Genomic DNA, 18,930 nt, shown 5'->3' on the forward strand with positions numbered 1-18,930 from the left:
AATGATTTGGTTTAAAAGGCCAAGGATGCATTCATGAAAAGCGTAGCTCGTGATGCAGCCAGCTAAACATAATAAAGGCGTTTATGTTTACACTAACCAAAAACTTCTAACCTAAACACATGCCACCTCTTCCCTAGACAGGTTGGACAAGAGAACAGTTGTAGATCCATAACTTCTTCCAACTATTACGAGCAGAAGTTCCTCTTTTTTTCTCTAGAGGCTTCTTTTTTTTTTTACAACCCACGAACCTCATCTCTAGATCAACTGCACGTTTTGTGCGAGCTATTTCGTTTGTTACGCCATCGCTTACCTCTATCCCAGTAATAACCCTGGTGTGTTGTCTGCAAGCCTCCGTAGCATCGTTTTTTCCCGTGTCACGACGATGACAGCGAAGACAGCGGCAGCTTTTGCGGTACAGAAGTAGAGAGGGAAAGCCACCTACTACACAACCGGTGTGTTTGGTTACACGCGGTCTCACGTGCTACATCGGGAGGGTTTTTTTTTTGCGACGTTTGTGAACCCCATCCTCTTTGGGCTTATGTAGTCAAAGACTCTAACATTTGCACGAAGTTGGTATGTGGTCTAGCAAGCAGCAATCCTTAGGCCTGATTGTAAGTACATTTGCGTTGCTTCTTCTGACTTTCTTTAGACATTACACAGGCCTTTTGCCTTCTAAAATCACAGTTATGTAGGACTTGGGGCGTTGGGCACATAGGCGCAGTGGTTGTCTGCCTGGTTGTATAATAACCCCAAGGAGCTTGTGGGAGGTGTCTAGGACTATGTGGAGCTGACAGTTTGTATCGTACAAGTTGTGTGACTTCAACTGTGAAGACATAGAACCAATAACCTAATTTAGAGAACTTAAAGTCTTTAAACGGCAAGATCGGGGTTCAAAACCCGTCCGGACCCGCGCGCCCTTAGTGAGGACTGACTATCCAACTACTACGTAGTATTATCGGCAAGTCCAGCAAGCCATTTGATGACCGGCGAGGCTTTAGAAGGTCGTAAAGCCAAAAAGAGGAAGAAGAAAAAGAAGTTTCTTGGCATTGTTGACATAAAGATTACTTAGAGCATGGGTAGTTATCGACCTTTCCGGTTCAAGCTTTTCAAAAATCTAGAGCAATAGGCCATCGCATAGAAGAAAAAGGAAAGCAAACTACAAAATGTCGCCATGTTTCTTTCGCTTCAAAATATGGAACGTAAAAGCCTGACAACGCCACACTGTCAGTTATTCACGCTTTGTCTGCTTTATATAATCTGCTTCAAAACCCCTTTTGGAGCGAAATTTGAAGCACAAGAGCGACGGTGTCATACGGTGGTGTCGGTGCAGTGGGAAATATTCTTAAAGGTGGCCTAATTATTTTTCGTTGGGAATATATAACCCTACCGTATCTGTTTTTACTTTATAAAATATTAATTTATCCACGACATTAACACTTACACTCGACAAAAGCTCTATGCAAAAACGAACGCTACCACACCTACCCAGGAAGCTTGTCAACAGGCTGTCTACTAAAAAGCCCCCCTCAGAAGCTACAAAACAAGCCAAGAATTTGATGCTACACCGTGATAAGAGAGACTAGAAAGTAATCAATTTGCTGCCACCCATGCAACATGTCGCTGTTGTGCGATTGCAGAAGAATTCCAAGCAATCCTTTTATCAAATTTCACTGAAACCACCGCTAGGGGGTAAAATTCACACCGCCCCCCCCCCCCCCCCCCCCCCGTACAACTGACGTTTGTTGAGAAGGTCAGCGCACCGGGAAGGGTTAGCGTACCTGGTAGAGGTTTGCCACCCATTTTTGTGTGTTTTTTTCGCAATCGAATTCAACCTCCACGCGCACGCACAGTTCCGGTTAAATTGATAGGAGCGTCTCACACCCCCACTTTGCTCTGAGATGGTGTGATACATTCTACATGATAATGTACTGTGCTATCTGTTCCGTAACTTGGAAGTTCCTTGTTCCTAGTACCCCGCACACCTGTGCACTGGAGCTGCGTGATAAGGATCTTTGGCCCGTTCCAGTCATCGGAGTCTCCTGAGACGAAGTCCTCCAACACACACACCTCCGGATGTCTTAATTTCGCAAAAATCAAGCATCTTATCAGGGCGGTTGTACGATGTCCAAAAATGTCCTCTACCTTCGCCTTGAAGAGAGCCGGCAGGCCACGCAGAAAATGCTTCGTATAAAAGACCTTACCAGAACGACGGTAAGGCATCAGTTTTCGTCGGCCTCTGTACGACGAGACCTAGCAGTGGACCCTACCATTCTAGTGGAAACGACCAACCAGTGTTAGCCAAATGAGAAGTTTACTCGTCCTGGCCGTCCTCGTGACGGTCACCCAGGCTTTCTCCGTCTTCCAGAACCCGCCCTGTTCGGGAACTACGCCCTGCCTGATTAACTGTGTGGTGAACTCTCGCTGCCCAATCTTCAACCCATCCAAGCCGATTCTGCTCGCCGGTCCGACCTGTGATCGATTCTACAAGTGCGAAAGTGGGCGCGCCTGCGAAACCCTCTGTCCGGGTGGTACTCACTTCAATATCCGCGAGCAGGTCTGCGACTGGCCGCACCGTGCCTGTTGTGATCCTTCCATCGAGTGCCGTCCGGACCCGTGCGGACCAAATGGAGATTGCGGAGGAGGTGGTGGTATCTATCCGCCGCCGCCGCCACCACCACCACCACCAACGCCAGTTGTACCAGAGCCTCCGTGCAGCGGTACTGGTATCTGTGCAAGCAACTGCCCAGTAGACAACCGTTGCCCGATGTTCGACGGCTTGAAGCCGACCCTGCTGCCTGGACAAAACTGTGGTGTGTATGCCAAATGTGTCAGTGGCCGTGCCTGTCCGATGGCATGCCCTGCTGGACTTCACTTCAACTATGCCAAGCAAATCTGCGACTGGCCGTTCCAGGCTTGCTGTGATCCCAACGTCGAGTGCCGTCCGGACCCGTGCGGACCAAGTGGAGATTGCGGAGGAGGTGGTGGTATCTATCCGCCGCCGCCGCCACCACCACCACCACCAACGCCAGTTGTACCAGAGCCTCCGTGCAGCGGCACTGGTATCTGTGCAAGCAACTGCCCAGTAGACAACCGTTGCCCGATGTTCGACGGCTTGAAACCGACCCTGCTGCCTGGACAGAACTGTGGCGTGTATGCCAAATGTGTCAGTGGCCGTGCCTGTCCGATGGCATGCCCTGCTGGACTTCACTTTAACTATGCCAAGCAGATCTGTGACTGGCCGTTCCAGGCTTGCTGTGACCCCAGTGTTGAATGCCGTCCCAATCTATGTCCACCGGGCGCTTTTGGTTGTGGTCAGAACAACAACTACAACAACCATTACAACAACAACAACAACAACTGGATGTGGGGTTAAAAGCGGCGTACAAAGGAGAACTCGAACTCAGGGAACCGAAAGTCGCTGAGGGTCGATCGAGACCAACACAACAACTACTCTGCACACTATCGCGGCCCTGTTAGACCATTCCACTAACTTACGGGGGAAACCTTGTGCACTGTAGGCTTAGTGACGTGATGGCAACATCCGACGAAGGTGGTTAATCATAACAACAACAAAGAACACGAGCCCCCGAGAATATACGAGCACATCTAACAATTACAGCAGATTGTCACCTGTACAAGCGTTTTCCGATATTTCCAAATTAGTCCGAAATTAGACACACTAAAATATGTCCTAACGTGAACTTAAAGATAAGAAGACCAATTGATGATTCATGGTCGATACGGGTTTGACATCATTCTCGTTTCTCGAAATTGACACCAACATCACATCACCGAGCGAAAAGGTCTAAATGTAGACATCTGAATACGAAAATTAAAACAAGATATCTTCCTGATATCTTCCAGGCGATACTGCGTATCATTATCGCGTGATAAAAGATACTCCCAACGGTGATTCTACAAAAGGAAGTTACTTTCTTAAATTAATTTGAACCATTCTCCAAAATTAGCCGACAAAAGCATCTCACCAACGAATATTTTCGTGATGACCTCAATCCTTTAAAATATCCGACATTGGGCGCACCAAAAAACCCTTCTCGGCTATCGCGAATCTTTTCTTATCGGCATCGCAAAAGCTTTATCTCCTACTTTTGTGCATCTGTTTTTAAGCTCTGCAGCCATAGAGCTCTGGACCTACTTCTTCTTGGTGAATTCGAGCAGCCTGAACTGATTGGAAATTTCTTCCTCCGCTCGATACCTTTGTAAACACAGCGAAGGCGAGGAAACAGATAAGAGACTTCTTTTGCAGCCTATTTTCGGGCAAGATAAAGACGCTTGTTGTGCAAATCGTTTGCACAAGTCTAGGAGTGTGATAAGAGTATAAGAAGGGAAAGCATAAATGGAGGCGAAGTTAAATTATGAACTCCAACTGGAGGAGGTTTCTGATGTAATTTGGGAAACAAAAAAATCATTTCTTAATGATACAGTAACAAAAATAAACAAATCGCTCAAGCGGAAATTAAACAATTACTCAAAAAAAAAAAACGATACATAATTGCAAGACCTCATAGCTTCTGTCACGCGTCCGCCCAGTTACGCTAATACGGCATCGTAGTAGGACTCCCTTTTGCCCACCGTTTGGTCACAGTCATTGGAGAAATGGGGGTAGTTTACCTTCCTAATGATGTCGTTCGTTGAGTCGACTCTTCAGGCGAAGCCACTCCAGTTCCGTCACCATGCGAAGCCGGAATCAATGCATTACCGTTTTCCGCGTCTGAGCCAAAGAGTGACTGTTGGGGAAACGTCAAACAGCAAATACAACAAGGGGAACATAGAATTGGAAGAGTTCCAGGTCAGGTAACTTCCGGTCAGACTATGTCTATAGGTGAGCATATCCGCGCGTGTGTGTGTGTGTGTATTTATGTTGGTTTCGATTTCATGTAATTGTGAAGGGATCGAAAAAAAGAACTGGTGAATGACCTACAGCCCCTTTTTTTGAGGAGTTGGGGAGAATTGTAGTTCACTGGTCGCCCTCTTTTGTATTACAAGCCCTAGACCGCCTACAGAATGTTTTCACCCCTGTGTTTTCCACGTCTCTCGTCGTGGAAAAGGAAAATATTGTCGCACAACATAAATACACACACAAACATTATTTCCCGTGTCCGGAACTGTGCATGGAAAGGTTTCGTTACTCTTTGTTTACGATACGCGCATTCTACCCTTTCTACCTGGGGTTCCACCCATCAGCATAAATTCCAACCACCCACCCAAACCCACATACACACACACACACGCGCACGTGTTCTTTTGCAATAGAAAAACTTTAAACATTTCAAAGCATCATTTGCAGGGAGCGGGAGAGACATTTCTCGATGTGCGTTTCGCTTCTAAAATGCAGTCTCGGACACGTTGGCAGTGAAGGAATTATTAAACAAGTTCTTCTCCACCACCGCCAGCACGTTAGTGCCCTTCCCCGTTCGGTTCCCACCCTTCTGCCAGTGTTTTCGGGTTCGAGAAGTTGCGATTTTATGGCGGCACACCTTGCCCTCGTTTATGGTGGGGTACAACCGTAGTTTCGACGAGGCAAGCCGCTCACCAAGGTGTGTGTTTAGATGCTGCCGAGACCAAAAGCAGGCTCTAGCCGTTTGCCATAGTGGTAGTGATGTTGTCAACGATCGCGCAGATGTGTTTGTGTATCACCCTAGCAACGGAACAGCATAACTCCACCATGCTTCGCGGCTAAGCTCGCGGGACACCTTGGCGGACGGTGTAAAACGAACAAAAGCTGCAGCTTTTTTTTTGTCGCAAGTACCTGTGTCCCCACCTCCCCCCGTCTCTTCGGTCCCTTATCTGAATCAGGTTATTACAGGTGAATTTTGCCAGCCAGGCAACCAAGGTAGGGGGTCTTGTGTATTTGCATTCCATCCCTTCCGTTCTGTTGCTGTCGTGGAAGCTGCAGCATAGGACAAGGGAGAGAGATAATGAGTAAGAGAGAGACAGAGAGCGAGCAAGAGAAAACGCGAAATTGAACGTGCAGCGGCGTGTGAAGAGCGTAGAGCTGATGTTAAAGTCCAACTATGCTGTATTTGCAAGTACAAAAACAAACCAATTTTGTTGATAAAATATGCAAATGCATCGCCCGATTTTGGGTGTACAGTTTTCAAAGTTTTTGACGCAGTTTTTGTCCATCACTCTTAATGCGCTCGCACTACAAATGCTTGATGCACACTACCACGTGAATGACGTTGCGTATTGCGCCGCCGACTGGGAATTACTCATGCTCATGATGCATATCCGCCGATTATCGATAGCGTAGAGCTTGGTGACCAGTGATTTATACGAATTTTCACGCAATTTGCGGTCTAAATTGCGGTAGAGACTATGTTTATGAAATTAACAGGAATATTTTATCATTCGACGTATTAGCGTCGTTTTCAAAAGATGTTCCACGTCACGTCAAGGTCACATGGTAACGATGCTTTTTGTTTCGAACTTTTCTGGGATATATTTAGCGCATTTGTCAAGACAGAAATGTCTCTTAGAACTCCACATTTGTAAAACTTTTCTTCGTTGGCACTACCAACTCTCTGCAGGTATTGGGTTCCTTCACTTAATTTACCCGTAGTTGGAGTGTCTAGAATTAAATTCTACTCACCCATAACTCTTTGCCCCAGGTCGTGCCGTTTTCTATCTCCTGTGCCGCCATGGTTGCTTCGTTTGCCACCGGCCTTCCTCCTTGGAAAGTTCGCTATAATACACCGTGTACACTTCCGATTGGATGGATGGGAACTTTAGGAAATATATTTTCCCCGGTGACTTTTACACCGTCCGACCCACGGATTACCAAGGTATGTTGAGCGTTTTCGGACAAAAAAAAAATCACATCCACGAGGAAATTATTCTTGTGCTAAACGAATTTCTTCAGAACACCAACACTAACTTCATGCTTCCCGGAGACAAACACTAAACGCACTTTTCACTTCTTGGAAGTAATTTTCGAACCAACTTTACAATTATAAAGCATAAAGGTAGGCGATGCACAGCCGCTACCACCCACTCAACACTTGCCACACACTCCGATACACAAGGAAGCACAGCTTCCTATCCTAGCAACCCGGCACTGATTCTATGCGACCTGGCCCAGTTGCTCTGGATTTTCTTTACATAAAACTTTCTTATCATATGCACTTAATATTCACATAAGAAACCCCCAACGTGCACACACACACGACACTACATAAACACACACAAACTTGCACACACACCGTGGTGACACGGAAACCGGAAAGAAGGGAAAGCAAACTGCTCCGTCTGATAAGGTTTGCCTTTTGCTATTGAGGAGCTGCAACGGAAGAGGATTTTATTCGTTAAAAATTTAAGTAAACTTCACCTTTTTTTTTGTTCATTTTTATTAAAGCCTAATAAATTGCGCGGTTGCCATGGTTACGAGTATATGGAGAACAAAACAGTCGTTTCCGATATTTAACTTGGTTTATATAAATTTTAACTTAACGGTTTAAGGCTGCGGCTTCGTAAATACTAAAAAAATACACAGAAAAGATGTATAAACAATTTCGAAACTTTTGTATCATCATTTAAGGTCACACGACATGCATTCACGTACACAAACACACAGAAAGAAGCTCAGTCAATCCGCGTTGCGCGCGTAGCCCACACAGGTATGCAGCGTTTCGAGGACATTTATTGATGACGTTTTTGTTTGTGCTTGTGCTGCTAGCTTGCCCGTTGTGTTCCTTCGCTACACTTTTCGTGGAATGTTCATCCCACCAACCGGAAGTACTTTTGTTATGTTTCGACGTAGAATTTTAGGAAGGTCTGGTTTCACTAGTACAAAACGTGCTTTTACTGGTTCTTTTACTGGAAAAGCGGATCAAATTTAAGCTCGAGTAAAAATTTACATTTGCTACTACATGCGCTGGTCATTTCGTATGATATTCACAGTGAAAAATGTTTTTTTTCTTTCTCCGGTTGATTCACAGCCAATTCCTGCCTATATGATTCATCTAACTTCCTTGATAAATCATGTGAAACGAGCTAGTAAGCAAGTGTTTACACTTCATTGATACCACACAAGCGGAAGATTGCAATCGTGACAAAGGTAAAAACATTGAGAACCGCGTTGATAACGAGCCCTTATGAGCAGGCGACCGACCGCCTGTCCCCTATTTACACTGTTAGCGACACAACCAACACATACAGCAACACCCGCGGACACACCCGTTAAGAAACACACACACACACACACACAGGCTAGATTTGTTGATAAAGTTGACTATTAGCAAGATTAGCAAATAGAAAAAGCGATTTTCTCAGCAACATCACTGTTGGGGGGCGAACAAACTTTAACTTATGGGAAGAAATCGACACATCGAACATGAAGCAGGCATGCACACACGCGCGCACACACAGCCCTTTCAAGCAACTGTGGCACGGCAAACAAACGCCCGCAACCTAACAACACAGCCATTGGGCTCTCACGGGTTAACACTTTCACAACCGTTTTGTTCACCAAAAAGAAACATTTGTGCTCAAAATACAGGTAATCTCCCGAAGAGTTGATTGGAACACTATTTACCACGTTTTAAGATGAATTTGCTTGATTTTAGCTCAAAGTTTCGCGGAGCGCAGACGACGCACATCCACACAGTTTAAGGTTCGCGAAGGTTTTGAGCAGTGTGTGTGTGTGTAACTTTTTTTCTCCATCCCTTCGGCTACTTCTTCTTTCGCTTTTTTCCCATCATCCCTGCTTTACCGCAAATAGCTCATGTAAAACCGCTTTCAATCTTAGAAAGAGATACAGCATGGGCGGCACTATTGTGTTCTCGCTTTTGTGGGATGTTTTCTCTTTGTTGCTCCTAGCGCTGAAGAACAATCCAGAAAGAGAAACAGAAATGTGCGTTGGTGTGTGTGTGTGCGTGAGGGCGATAGCCGAAGCCGTTCGAAAACAAGTTTTCGAAGTTCCGACGGTGTTCGAAGATGCAGTTCGAAAGAGAGAACTCGAAATAAATGCACATTCCAGAGGATAATTGAATTCGGTTAAAATAATTTAGAAAATTTAAAAATGTTTCAAATTATTTTCCTTATGAAAAAAAGCTACAATTTAATCTGTTTTTAAGCTAAAGTAATACAACAACCTGCCTTTAGACGCGTTCAAACTAGTTCAGAAGAATAGAGAGACAGAGAGTGAGTGAGTGAGAGAGAGAGAGAGATTTCAAATTGCTAATATAAACGCAGTCTTGTCAAGCGCCCATGTCACAACAAACCACAAAAACAGCAGAAAATCATGTTAATTGAATAAATAGCTGTGCCGGCAAAATGTGTAGCGTTTGAAGACAAATCATCGAGTAATTTAATCGTAAAGGCCCGCCGTTGTGTTTTTCCAATGTCCGAAGCAACTGATTCAACAGCTGTCCTCGAGAAATCGGAACAGCAAAGCATACGACCACAGTTCGGCAATCGGTTCCTCTCTGCCGACGATGATGTCTTCCAGCACAATGCTTGGTAGGATATTGGTTAGCAGCTTTAAAAATGCTAGATTGGCACCATTTGCCCTGTGCCACACCTTAGTGCGTCACAAATGTGACTACGAATATACGCGTTATCGCAAAAAACCAGCCGGCGGAGGATCGCGTTTCCTGCGCGATCCTTCACAGGTGTTCAGTTTCAATTCGTGGTTGGTGTTGGTAAAACGTGAACAATGCTGAATGTGTTTTTCTTACTTTCTTTTCTCACTCCCACAGGGACAATGTAGAATGGGACGAGGAGCAGGAGCATGCCGCTCTGGAGGGCGTGAAGAAAAACTCAACCATAAAGATGTCGGAGGAGGAAGCGACTCGCTTGGAGGAGGAAGCCGATCAGAACTGGGATCGATTCTATGGCGTACATCAGAATCGGTTTTTCAAAGATAGACACTGGTTGTTTACGGAGTTTCCTGAGCTAGCGCCCTATAAACGTTCCAGCGATGTTCCCGAACGCGTACTACCGGATGGGGAAACTGTTCACAGTAGGGTTGCAGTATCGGATACAGAAGTCAAACAGCAACGAAGAACGATATTTGAGATTGGTTGTGGAGTGGGAAATACTGTGTTTCCGATACTGAAGTATAGCGACGAGGAGAAGCTGATGGTTTACGCCAGTGATTTCTCTCGCCAAGCGATAGACATTATGTGCCAAAGTCCGGAGTACGATACGAAACGATGCCAAGCGTTTGTGCTGGATGCAACGGCGGAGCGGTGGGATGTTCCATTTGAGGAAAATAGTATCGATATAGTTGTGCTGATATTTGTCCTATCTGCAATCGATCCGGAACGGTAAGTATTTTGCATCTCGTTGCAGAGTAAATTGCCCTCCTTCTATTTCAAAAATTTCCTCCTTTTCAGCATGCAACACGTGGTAAACCAAATCGCTCGCTATCTCAAACCCGGTGGCATGGTGATGTTACGCGATTACGGGCGGTATGACCTCGCCCAGCTACGATTCAAACCGGGCAAATGCCTGAAGGAAAACTTTTACGCCCGTGGCGATGGGACGCTCGTTTACTTCTTCACGCAGGAAGACTTGAGAACGCTCTTCACGAAAGCGGGACTGATCGAGCAACAAAACATAGTCGACCGAAGGCTACAGGTAAATCGGGGCAAGTTGATAAAGATGTACCGCGTTTGGGTGCAGGTCAAGTTCCGGAAACCTAAGGACGGCCCGGTGTAGAAAGCTCAGACGTAAGTTGCCTTTTGATACGTCAAGATTTGTTTATTGGTGGGTTTTCTAGGAGCTAAATACAATAAAGTTTACATAATTTGAGACGACGAAATCACGCTTTACACTATTCTTATTCTTCGATATGCATAGTATCATTATAAAGCTTGATAAAGTCAGCGAAACTGTCTGCGTAATAGTTCGGCAGCTGGTCGGGATCGGTCTGTGCCAGCAGTACGTCTTTCGGTGTGCCACCGCTTAGCATGAGCAGCTTCTGGAAACCACACCGTGTACCGAATCCCATGTCTTGTGGCATCCTGTAGAAGAAAAAGTAGAATCAGCTTTAGCATCATTCACATCTGAGCTTATCATTTTCCCCCCGCCAACACGTGCCCGGAAATTAATTTAAACACAACGTTTCCCCTCCCGGTTATCAGTGATTGATCGCACCATATTATGTTTATCACAATTCATCAGAACACATACTCGACGGTCGGCCTTAAACACGTAAGAGCAGCATACTTACATATCACCCACAAACAGGACACGCTTGGGATCGGTAATTTGGAACTGCTTTAGCACCACCTGGGCCAACGCTTTGCCCGGTTTGCCAAGTACGAGTGGTTTCCGTCCGGTTGAGCGTTCCAAAATGTCGATAAAATAGCCTGGCCCTATTACATCCATGCTGGTATCGAGCGGTATAATGTAATCGGTCGCGCCGGCAATGAACACACAGTTCGGATCACGCTCCAGATAGCATTTGGCTTTCATGAGGTTTTGCAGCGCGAGGTTCACATCGATATCGATCACGACGGCACCGACCTTGGGTCCGTGCTGCTCAAAGTAGTCCGTATAAACGCGCACCTGGTTCGCTTCGCGGCTATCCGGGAATCGTTCTTTTGGCTGGAAAAAAAATCAAACGGGTTAAAATTGTGGTTGGAGTACATGGAGATTCATCTTACCCCGTCGAGAACTTTAAAGCCAGCTTTCCGCAAATAATCCTTAAAAACTTCCGTCCCGATACAATACACAGCATCCTGCATGTGGATCGATTTTAGATAGTGAACCGTCGTCAGGGCAGGATGTACAATTTCCTCCTCCAGTGCATCGATACCGAGCGCGTGGAACTTTTTCTGATACTCCTCCATCGTGCGCATACCGTTGTTGGAGATGAAGGCCAGCTTCTTACCATTGGTCCGCAGCAACTGTAGTGCCTTGTCCACGCCCGGGATCGGACCGGTAAAGTTCCACAGCACACCGTCACAGTCGGACATGAGGGTATCGAACGAGTTGAGAAAGATTCGGCGCGCCTCCTTCGTCAGCTGCAGTATGTGTTTCATGTCTTTCTTTGCATGTTCTGCCATTTTTTGTGCTGTTGGCTTTGGTTCTTATACCACTAGAAATAGAGAGAGGGGGAAACACAAAACTTGCAAGTAGAGGATGTAGAAGCTAAAGAATCTAGTATCCTTTGCATTCGGAAACTACGCGGAGATCGTTGCTTAGGAACGAAACATAGATCGTCGTACCTGATGTGTGTGTATTGTTTTGGAATTTTAAAAGCAAAAGTTTTAATAAATAAGTTAAATAATGAAAATGCCAGCCCGAATTTGTCACAGAGAAATATGTATACAATCGACTAGAATGATACGATATATAGACTACAAAATGGCTTCCAGAAGGTCCTTTCTAATCTAAGCTAGACGATCCGATTTGTTTGAGGTAGTGTGTGTGTGTTTAGGTAAGTGAAGATCTTGATCTAGATAAGTTAAGTTTCGTTAAAATTTGAATTTATCCAAGTCACTGGTTTTTATTTCTTTATTATTTTTTTCAATGGAAATATGTTTCGTTGTCTCCCAAGAATTTTTAATTATTTAAATTATAATCGAAAAACAACCTTTTATTTTGCTTTTTAATCGATTTTTAACTATTAACCTTTTTGCCCTTTATCCAAGTTCCAAGATGTTGACGCTTCGTGCTTATGTAATGATGCAACAATGTGATGCAAACAATAACCATTCATAAATTGGAATAAAATTGTATAAAACGCGCAACTTCCAAATTGCAAAGTCGTTTTATATAAAAAACTTAATTTTTTCACACTTCAATTTTCTACTGGGCTACTACTACTAGGTTAAGGGTAAATATATCACTGCACTTGCTGCTGCACACCTGTGCACACTATCACTGTACATCTGCATCTTCTCTCGAATGTGGATCCTACATTACGCAGCAATTTCGCATATATCCCGGCTATAAATCTCACCTGCTTTTGATAAGACACACGAGACACGAAGATTCGCCAGAATTGGTAGTGCGAAGCGAAGGGAGCAGCAATCACCGACAAACTAACCGACCGCCTCGGAACGGAAGCAAACACCATCTGAGACATCGTCTACCGGCTGGAAGGAGGTTGACCTGATGCACGAGCATTTGTTTGGGTCGTTTAGTGATGGTACTTCGGGAGGGGAGGCCAAGAAACCGGCCGGCAGAAAATCTGGCTGACTGTGCGACGAACAGGCAGACGAACGGACGTCACCATGACCTTCGGTTCACGTGGAAAGTCGCACTGTTGCTGCGCATGTCCTGCAAGCGTGAACCGGCTCGAGAAGAGGAGAAAATGCTCGGAATGCTCGAAATGCTGATAACTACTAAGAGTTAGTAATTTTTTTATAACTTTAAAAAGTACAAGATCATCTGAGTACAGACACACACACACACCCAAATGTCGGATTTCCTCGCAGCAACAAACCCCTTTCGGAACGTAAATATCTCAGCCTCTTCCGCTTTCTCGCACCCGATGACTGGCGGCTCACGTCCAAACACATCCATGCCATTGCCATTTCCCTCTCCTCCCGATGTACCGTAGCTCCCCACGCGGAAGCTGAACCGCCCGACACACGGCTCGACGCGGAGGCTCGATTGTTGATGGACACTATCATTGATGCACAATCGGGCTCAATTGCTGTGTCAATTGGATTTTGCGCTCCATTCGGGATGATGGTCTGTGAGACAATCAGGGACCTGTTTCCATGTTGCTTCTGTTGCTTTGCGTTCTCACTCTCTGTCTCTCCCAAGGTTTGTCCGGGGGCTTGTTTAGAACATAACGTGCAATGTTGGTTGGAGAGTGATTTGTTTGTTTTCGGAAAGGAGCAAATTTTTATTACCCCAGCATCAGTCCAGCTTGCAAGATGATTGTGTTTTAAATCTCTGATGCTCTGATGATCTCTTTCGCCACAGACTTTTGTTTCGTGTTTTTGTCGATACAGTGAATCGAAACGAACAGACTATAATGAATTAAATTGATATGAGATGTACAGTTCTTATTAAAAAAAGCTGTTGTACGAAAATGAACACTGGCTGACAAATTTCGGAGGATGGCCGAGGACGTCATACAGTCACGTTCGTCATTCAAACAGCTGAACAAATCTTGATGTCGTCATGCTTGGTTTCAAAATACTCGCAACCAACTAACATCTGAATCAACAAAGCGTCGTGCAAAAATGCAAAAGAAAGGCTCTTAAAATTCATTACCTCCAACACTGTGGTGGAGTGTAGAAGTGCACAACGGTGCGAAATTGAATCGTGTAAACACGTGTTCTGCTTTTAAAAATATCAGTAACGGTCGACAAGGGGAGCCGTGTTATAGCTGCGTTACCTTGGTGACTATTGGTCCAGTGCGAGTTACGAGAGAGAAAGAACAGTTTAGAGGTGTGCTTGATTGTGTAGTTGAATTAAATCTGGTACAAAATTAAAGTTTAAATTGCACATCAAACCTATTTGTAACGAAGTGTATAGTCGACCAACACGTTGCCATAGCAACCAACCTAGTAACCCTGTGATTTCAGTGGAGCGTGAATGTCGACTTGTAATTACCCGCGGTTTCGTCGAGATTGTTTGATCGACTTTAGGGCTGCTCCAACTGTAGTCGTACGTGAAACGTGAATTGGGACAAAAAGAAAATTTTTGAATTTTGTTACAATTTTTTTTTAAATGTATGATGCATTTTCTCGGCCTGAAAAGTTCCAAATTCGTTGCGTTTTTTATCTTATGTTCGTTTCTAGTCAGATGATCAAATGTTTAGCCCTCAGGACTTAGCTAGACATTATGAGATTATTATTATTATTTTTTTTAAATTTAAATTTGCCTGTCTTGATTCCTTATAAAGAGGATATATTTTTAAATGACTAATGCGTTTCTTTTGAACTCCAACTTGTCATTGACTGGCACAATGTTCATGTCAAACACTCTCACACGTACATGCACACGCACTTTTATGCATCGTTGTAGTTGTGATTGCTTGTGCTGTTTCCAAGTGGCTCTGTATGTGGGGGAGAGATATGAAATACCGTGCCAGCTTAACACACTTGTCTGACTAACCTTGCCATTGCAAGACATCTCGAGTCATCCGCTATCATAGTGCGTGAGCTGCACGAAAAACGTGCACTTTTATAACGTGAATTTCATCATAAAACACCCCGAAAAAAAAATCAAAGTTCTCACACGCGAGATCCCCGTAAAAAAAAAAAAAAAACAAACCCCCTCCTGGCTGTTACAAATGTAGTCCCACGGGGTGTATCCGTAGTTTTCTATTGCTTTCGTGAGCTTACGTTGGTTAATATTATTTTATATGTGTGGTGTCTTTCCGACATCCCGGTTCGCAGTGCATTAGCGGTGTGTTAGTTCGTGTTCGTGTGGTCGCAGATTGTCCGCGAAAGGTTACACCGTGTCGTAAAGTAACCCTGCGCTGAAATCGCACTAGCCCCCAATTTCACAGCGTTGCAGCTTGTGTGCGCCAGGTTTGCATAACCGTTTGCATCCAGAAGTGAAGGAAAATCTCCTCTACCGTTGCCCACACGGTGCCGACCATTCACGGTGACCTCGGTCAGTGAAGAAAGTGAGCGGAATCGTTTGGAGAAAGTGGTTGAGCTGTCGGTTAGCAGGGTTTCATCATTGCTAGTTGATCGAGTGTGATCGAGAGTGAGTGTCTTCTGGAAAGCGTAGCTGTGCAGTACATCCAAGAGCAGACATCTCAACAGATTTGTGACCCATAACCAGTCATATCTCATTCGTTGCCAAATTGTTCTGAATCTTAAGCGTAACTGTGCTGTAGCTGTATCTCATTTACACTGGTAAGTATTAGGATGGTAAGTCGTGCCAAACATTGGGTAGGGAAAGTCGCGGATGTTAGGGATGTTAGGGAAAATCAGAGAACTTCACATTCACGTCTGACACTGATTGCTGTGCGTTGGTAGCACAGCATATAGGCACGATCACCTCAAGCGAAACGATTATCAACGTGGTTAACACATGTGAAGATTGAGCATTGAGCATTACACACAACTACAGAAATAGCTTGTGGTGGTTTCACGCATATATGCTCGCCACGTTTCAATCTAGACCTTTATGTTCGCTTTGTATGTACATAACTCGAGCTTACATACCTATAAACACACACAGGAACAGAAGATGATACACATGTTCTCGTATATAAATTGGTCTAACTTGACGATGGTAAGGAATCCTTACAAATAAGACTTTTAAAAAATGCATTCATGCAGTTGAGTCGCAGCAATGTCAGCGGAAAAGTCACCCTAAAGTATCGATATCAATCGTTAAGCTTATCATTCTAGAAAGAACCAGAAACAAACCCTCCATTATCATTCTGAAGGCGAAATGTGTAAGAAGCTAAAGTCGTGTTCACAACCACAAACAAAAATTCATCCATAAAATGTGCTCCACGTGCTGTCAAATCAAACGCTTGATACAAAACTATGCCTTCATTCAAACCCTCCAACGATTTGGGCAGCGTTATCAATGCGTCCAATTTTTCCATCGATCCATTTACGGGATTAGAGGTTTGGCTTGGCTTTGAGCTGATAATGATCTGCGTAGGAACTTGATTAGTTCGAAAATAAAATTGCAGTTGAAGTTTCCCGAGCGGTGTTGCCGATAAGGTGCAATCGAAAGCTAATTTCCAAAGAATCTAAATGATTTCGAAATGAAAACCAAACGCACCAGACAGCTTATAGAATTGATTTTAATCAAACCAATTAAAAAAGAACCCTCAAACGACACCCGAACCCTCCCCTTTTACGCACGGCGCCATACTGTTGGGGGAAGATCGATCAAGCGCAACAATCAAAATGTCACCCTGCGATTCCGCGCGCTGTTTCGCACGAACGTCACCCAACCGATCACGTTGTAGCCCACTGCTCAATGGCGCCAAATGTTTCGTCAGACTTGGGTGGCCGCGAACACACTTGTAGCTCACGGGAGTGGAGTACCCGATTGTGATGCTAATTGGCGGACGCTGACGGGCAGTTTCCATTGCTGAATAATTCATCCCTCCAAACGACTGACGTACGCTTGGGAGATGTTCCGACTTCCGCCGTGTACGCTGAAATTGATCTTGTTTTTTGTAAGTCAGTTTTACTATCTGGCTGATGTAGAGATAGAAAAGAGAAAGTGAAAATGGCGGCACGTTTGCGCCATGTTTGACTAACATTCAAGAGCAAGAGCTGCGGTTGTGCACGTTGTGTGCCACGAGATGCTACAGAACAAAACCGCTTGTTGGTGTATCATAGCACGTGGCCAACAAAGCGGTGGCCTTTGTTAGAAACGAGATTATAATTGTTAATTCTGCTTCATCGAAAATAGCATCTCTTTTCTCTCCCTTATTCAAATGAGTCTTTTCCGCAATAATAAAACAGTTACTCGGAAATGGCAGCAGAACGATCATGTCTCCATTATTTATTCCATTTGCTATAAAGCTGAAACATGCAAATTGCTTTCTCAGCAATTTTCTAGGGGGACATTGTCTCCTTCATCGTATGAGTTCGTTGCTAATGAGTAATTCTTGCAAAAAAGAATCGCAATTCAATTGACTATATGACGACATACAATTCCAATCGTTTACATAGATCCTCCCCACTTACGCTCAAGCATGCACGGCGGTGAAAATGCTCGTGTTTTGGCAAGCAATTGGTCGACCTCGAACCAATTTCCCGCCCAACTAAAAGGCGCGCGCGCTTGAGCTCTCGTACTCCACACGATCAGCACGCGTCGGAACTTACTTCCGTGTTTGCTTTCGCTAACCGCCGCCACCGGAATACCGGAAGGCAGGCCACTACTCGATCGATGAAAAACTTATGAATGAAATACGCCACCAAGGTGAGACTTCCGCTTTTCCACGGAAAGATATCGAAAGTCCGATCCAATTAGGTCATTGATCAACTTTTAGCACCAGCATCGATCCACAGATGGTGTTCGAAATTCTTGGGAAATTGTTGAACCTTTTGCTCCATACCCTGCCCGCCCTCAACTGCGGGATAAGGGGGATAAATTAATTTTCACTTTTTCCACTACAGGTTCACCCTTCTCCGGTGTGTCCACTTGTTTCCTCTCTCTCGCTCCCCCCAGGTTGTAGAGAAATTGTTGAATTCCTCGAGCGGTATCACGCTTGCTGTGTACAATCCGCCGAACGGTCACGATCGTGTGGATGCAGTGCCGCGGGAAGATTTTTCTTTTGGTAATGGGTTTGTTGTTCGGCAGATTGTTTTTGTTTAATTTTAGAATAGTACACACGACGGAAAGGCGGGCTATGGTAGGGTGTGTGAGTGCTAGTAACCTGTACAGCGCTTCCTGAACGTTTCGCCATAATGGCGATCGGATGTTCGGGACGGGGTGCACGATCAACGATCAACTGCAACGCCATCTCAGTTGAACACGCTCAGTGGTCGATGCTAGTAGCCGATCCTCAACGAACTTTTGAAGTTTTGAAGTCGACGCTCTGTGTATCGAAGAAGCGCTTAGTGATCAATATCTAAAGTTCCTTCGTATAAACGGGTATAAACTTTTGTAGTTAACTTAATCAGTATTTATAGTAGGTGATACGTTTCGACACGTGAAAGTGTGTGTGGGTGATCGCAAGCTATGTGACCGGAGTCTTAAACTACGTCGATGGTGATAAGTGGTCGTGATCGTCACTCGCTGTACATTGAATGTTAAATAGGTCATACTGCCGACAGTTGTGGGTGATCTATTTTTGCAACAATTTCGCTACAAATACATGGAAAAACAGCTCAAAACGTCTACAATCATAGCGGAAAAAAGTGCGAGCACTTTTACGACCAAAACGATCGTACCTTCAAGTGCAGGTGTGTGCTACAAGTAGCTAATTTTTATCTTTGCAAAAATGGCTCCTTAACATTGTGTGATTATTGTAAAGCTGTTCATAAGTTATTCGTTCAAAGCGTCCTA

At 44.6% G+C, this 18,930-nt stretch overlaps 5 protein-coding genes across 10 annotated transcripts in view; 3 read left to right on the forward strand and 2 right to left on the reverse strand.

Annotated features, from left to right (window-relative positions):
• LOC126561874 (formin-binding protein 1-like) overlaps positions 1-6,674 on the reverse strand; it is a 56,151-nt gene extending 49,477 nt beyond the window's left edge. For all 6 annotated transcript variants that reach the window (XM_050218233.1, XM_050218230.1, XM_050218232.1 and 3 more), the window contains exon 1: positions 6,614-6,674. In XM_050218233.1, coding sequence (XP_050074190.1) covers positions 6,614-6,664 — 51 coding nt within the window. In that variant the 5' untranslated portion in view covers positions 6,665-6,674. The remainder of the gene's footprint in view (positions 1-6,613) is intronic.
• LOC126561999 (protein alan shepard) overlaps positions 1-18,930 on the forward strand; it is a 416,355-nt gene that overhangs the window by 187,458 nt on the left and 209,967 nt on the right. The window lies entirely within an intron of this gene.
• On the forward strand, positions 2,300-3,373 carry LOC126562514 (probable chitinase 10). Its single transcript, XM_050219050.1, has one exon. It carries the CDS (start codon positions 2,303-2,305, stop codon positions 3,371-3,373), a length of 1,071 nt encoding a protein of 356 aa, XP_050075007.1. The 5' UTR covers positions 2,300-2,302.
• On the forward strand, positions 9,362-10,683 carry LOC126560965 (methyltransferase-like protein). The gene is made up of 3 exons (XM_050216915.1): positions 9,362-9,480; positions 9,720-10,289; positions 10,359-10,683. The coding sequence occupies exons 1-3, from the start codon at positions 9,362-9,364 to the stop codon at positions 10,681-10,683; spliced, it is 1,014 nt and encodes a 337-aa protein (XP_050072872.1).
• LOC126562619 (uncharacterized) lies at positions 10,803-12,082 on the reverse strand. Its single transcript, XM_050219172.1, has 3 exons — positions 11,634-12,082; positions 11,198-11,574; positions 10,803-10,988 (listed from the first exon to the last, which is right to left on the reverse strand). Exons 1-3 carry the CDS (start codon positions 12,033-12,035, stop codon positions 10,805-10,807), a joined length of 963 nt encoding a protein of 320 aa, XP_050075129.1. The 5' UTR covers positions 12,036-12,082; the 3' UTR covers positions 10,803-10,804.

This window comes from Anopheles maculipalpis, chromosome 3RL (assembly GCF_943734695.1).
Source record: "Anopheles maculipalpis chromosome 3RL, idAnoMacuDA_375_x, whole genome shotgun sequence".
Taxonomy (NCBI): domain Eukaryota; kingdom Metazoa; phylum Arthropoda; class Insecta; order Diptera; family Culicidae; genus Anopheles; species Anopheles maculipalpis.

Excerpts from the sequence above, each read along its gene's own strand:
- LOC126562619 (XM_050219172.1), bottom strand. The coding sequence starts at position 12,035 with ATGGCAGAACATGCAAAGAAAGACATGAAACACATACTGCAGCTGACG. Across the intron at positions 11,575-11,633 it reads GCTTTAAAGTTCTCGACGGG|CCAAAAGAACGATTCCCGGA; the intron begins GTAAGATGAATC and ends TTTTTTTTCCAG. Across the intron at positions 10,989-11,197 it reads GTCCTGTTTGTGGGTGATAT|GATGCCACAAGACATGGGAT; the intron begins GTAAGTATGCTG and ends TTTCTTCTACAG.
- LOC126560965 (XM_050216915.1), top strand. The coding sequence starts at position 9,362 with ATGTCCGAAGCAACTGATTCAACAGCTGTCCTCGAGAAATCGGAACAG. Across the intron at positions 9,481-9,719 it reads GTCTTCCAGCACAATGCTTG|GGACAATGTAGAATGGGACG; the intron begins GTAGGATATTGG and ends TCACTCCCACAG. Across the intron at positions 10,290-10,358 it reads TCTGCAATCGATCCGGAACG|CATGCAACACGTGGTAAACC; the intron begins GTAAGTATTTTG and ends CCTCCTTTTCAG.
- LOC126562514 (XM_050219050.1), top strand. The coding sequence starts at position 2,303 with ATGAGAAGTTTACTCGTCCTGGCCGTCCTCGTGACGGTCACCCAGGCT.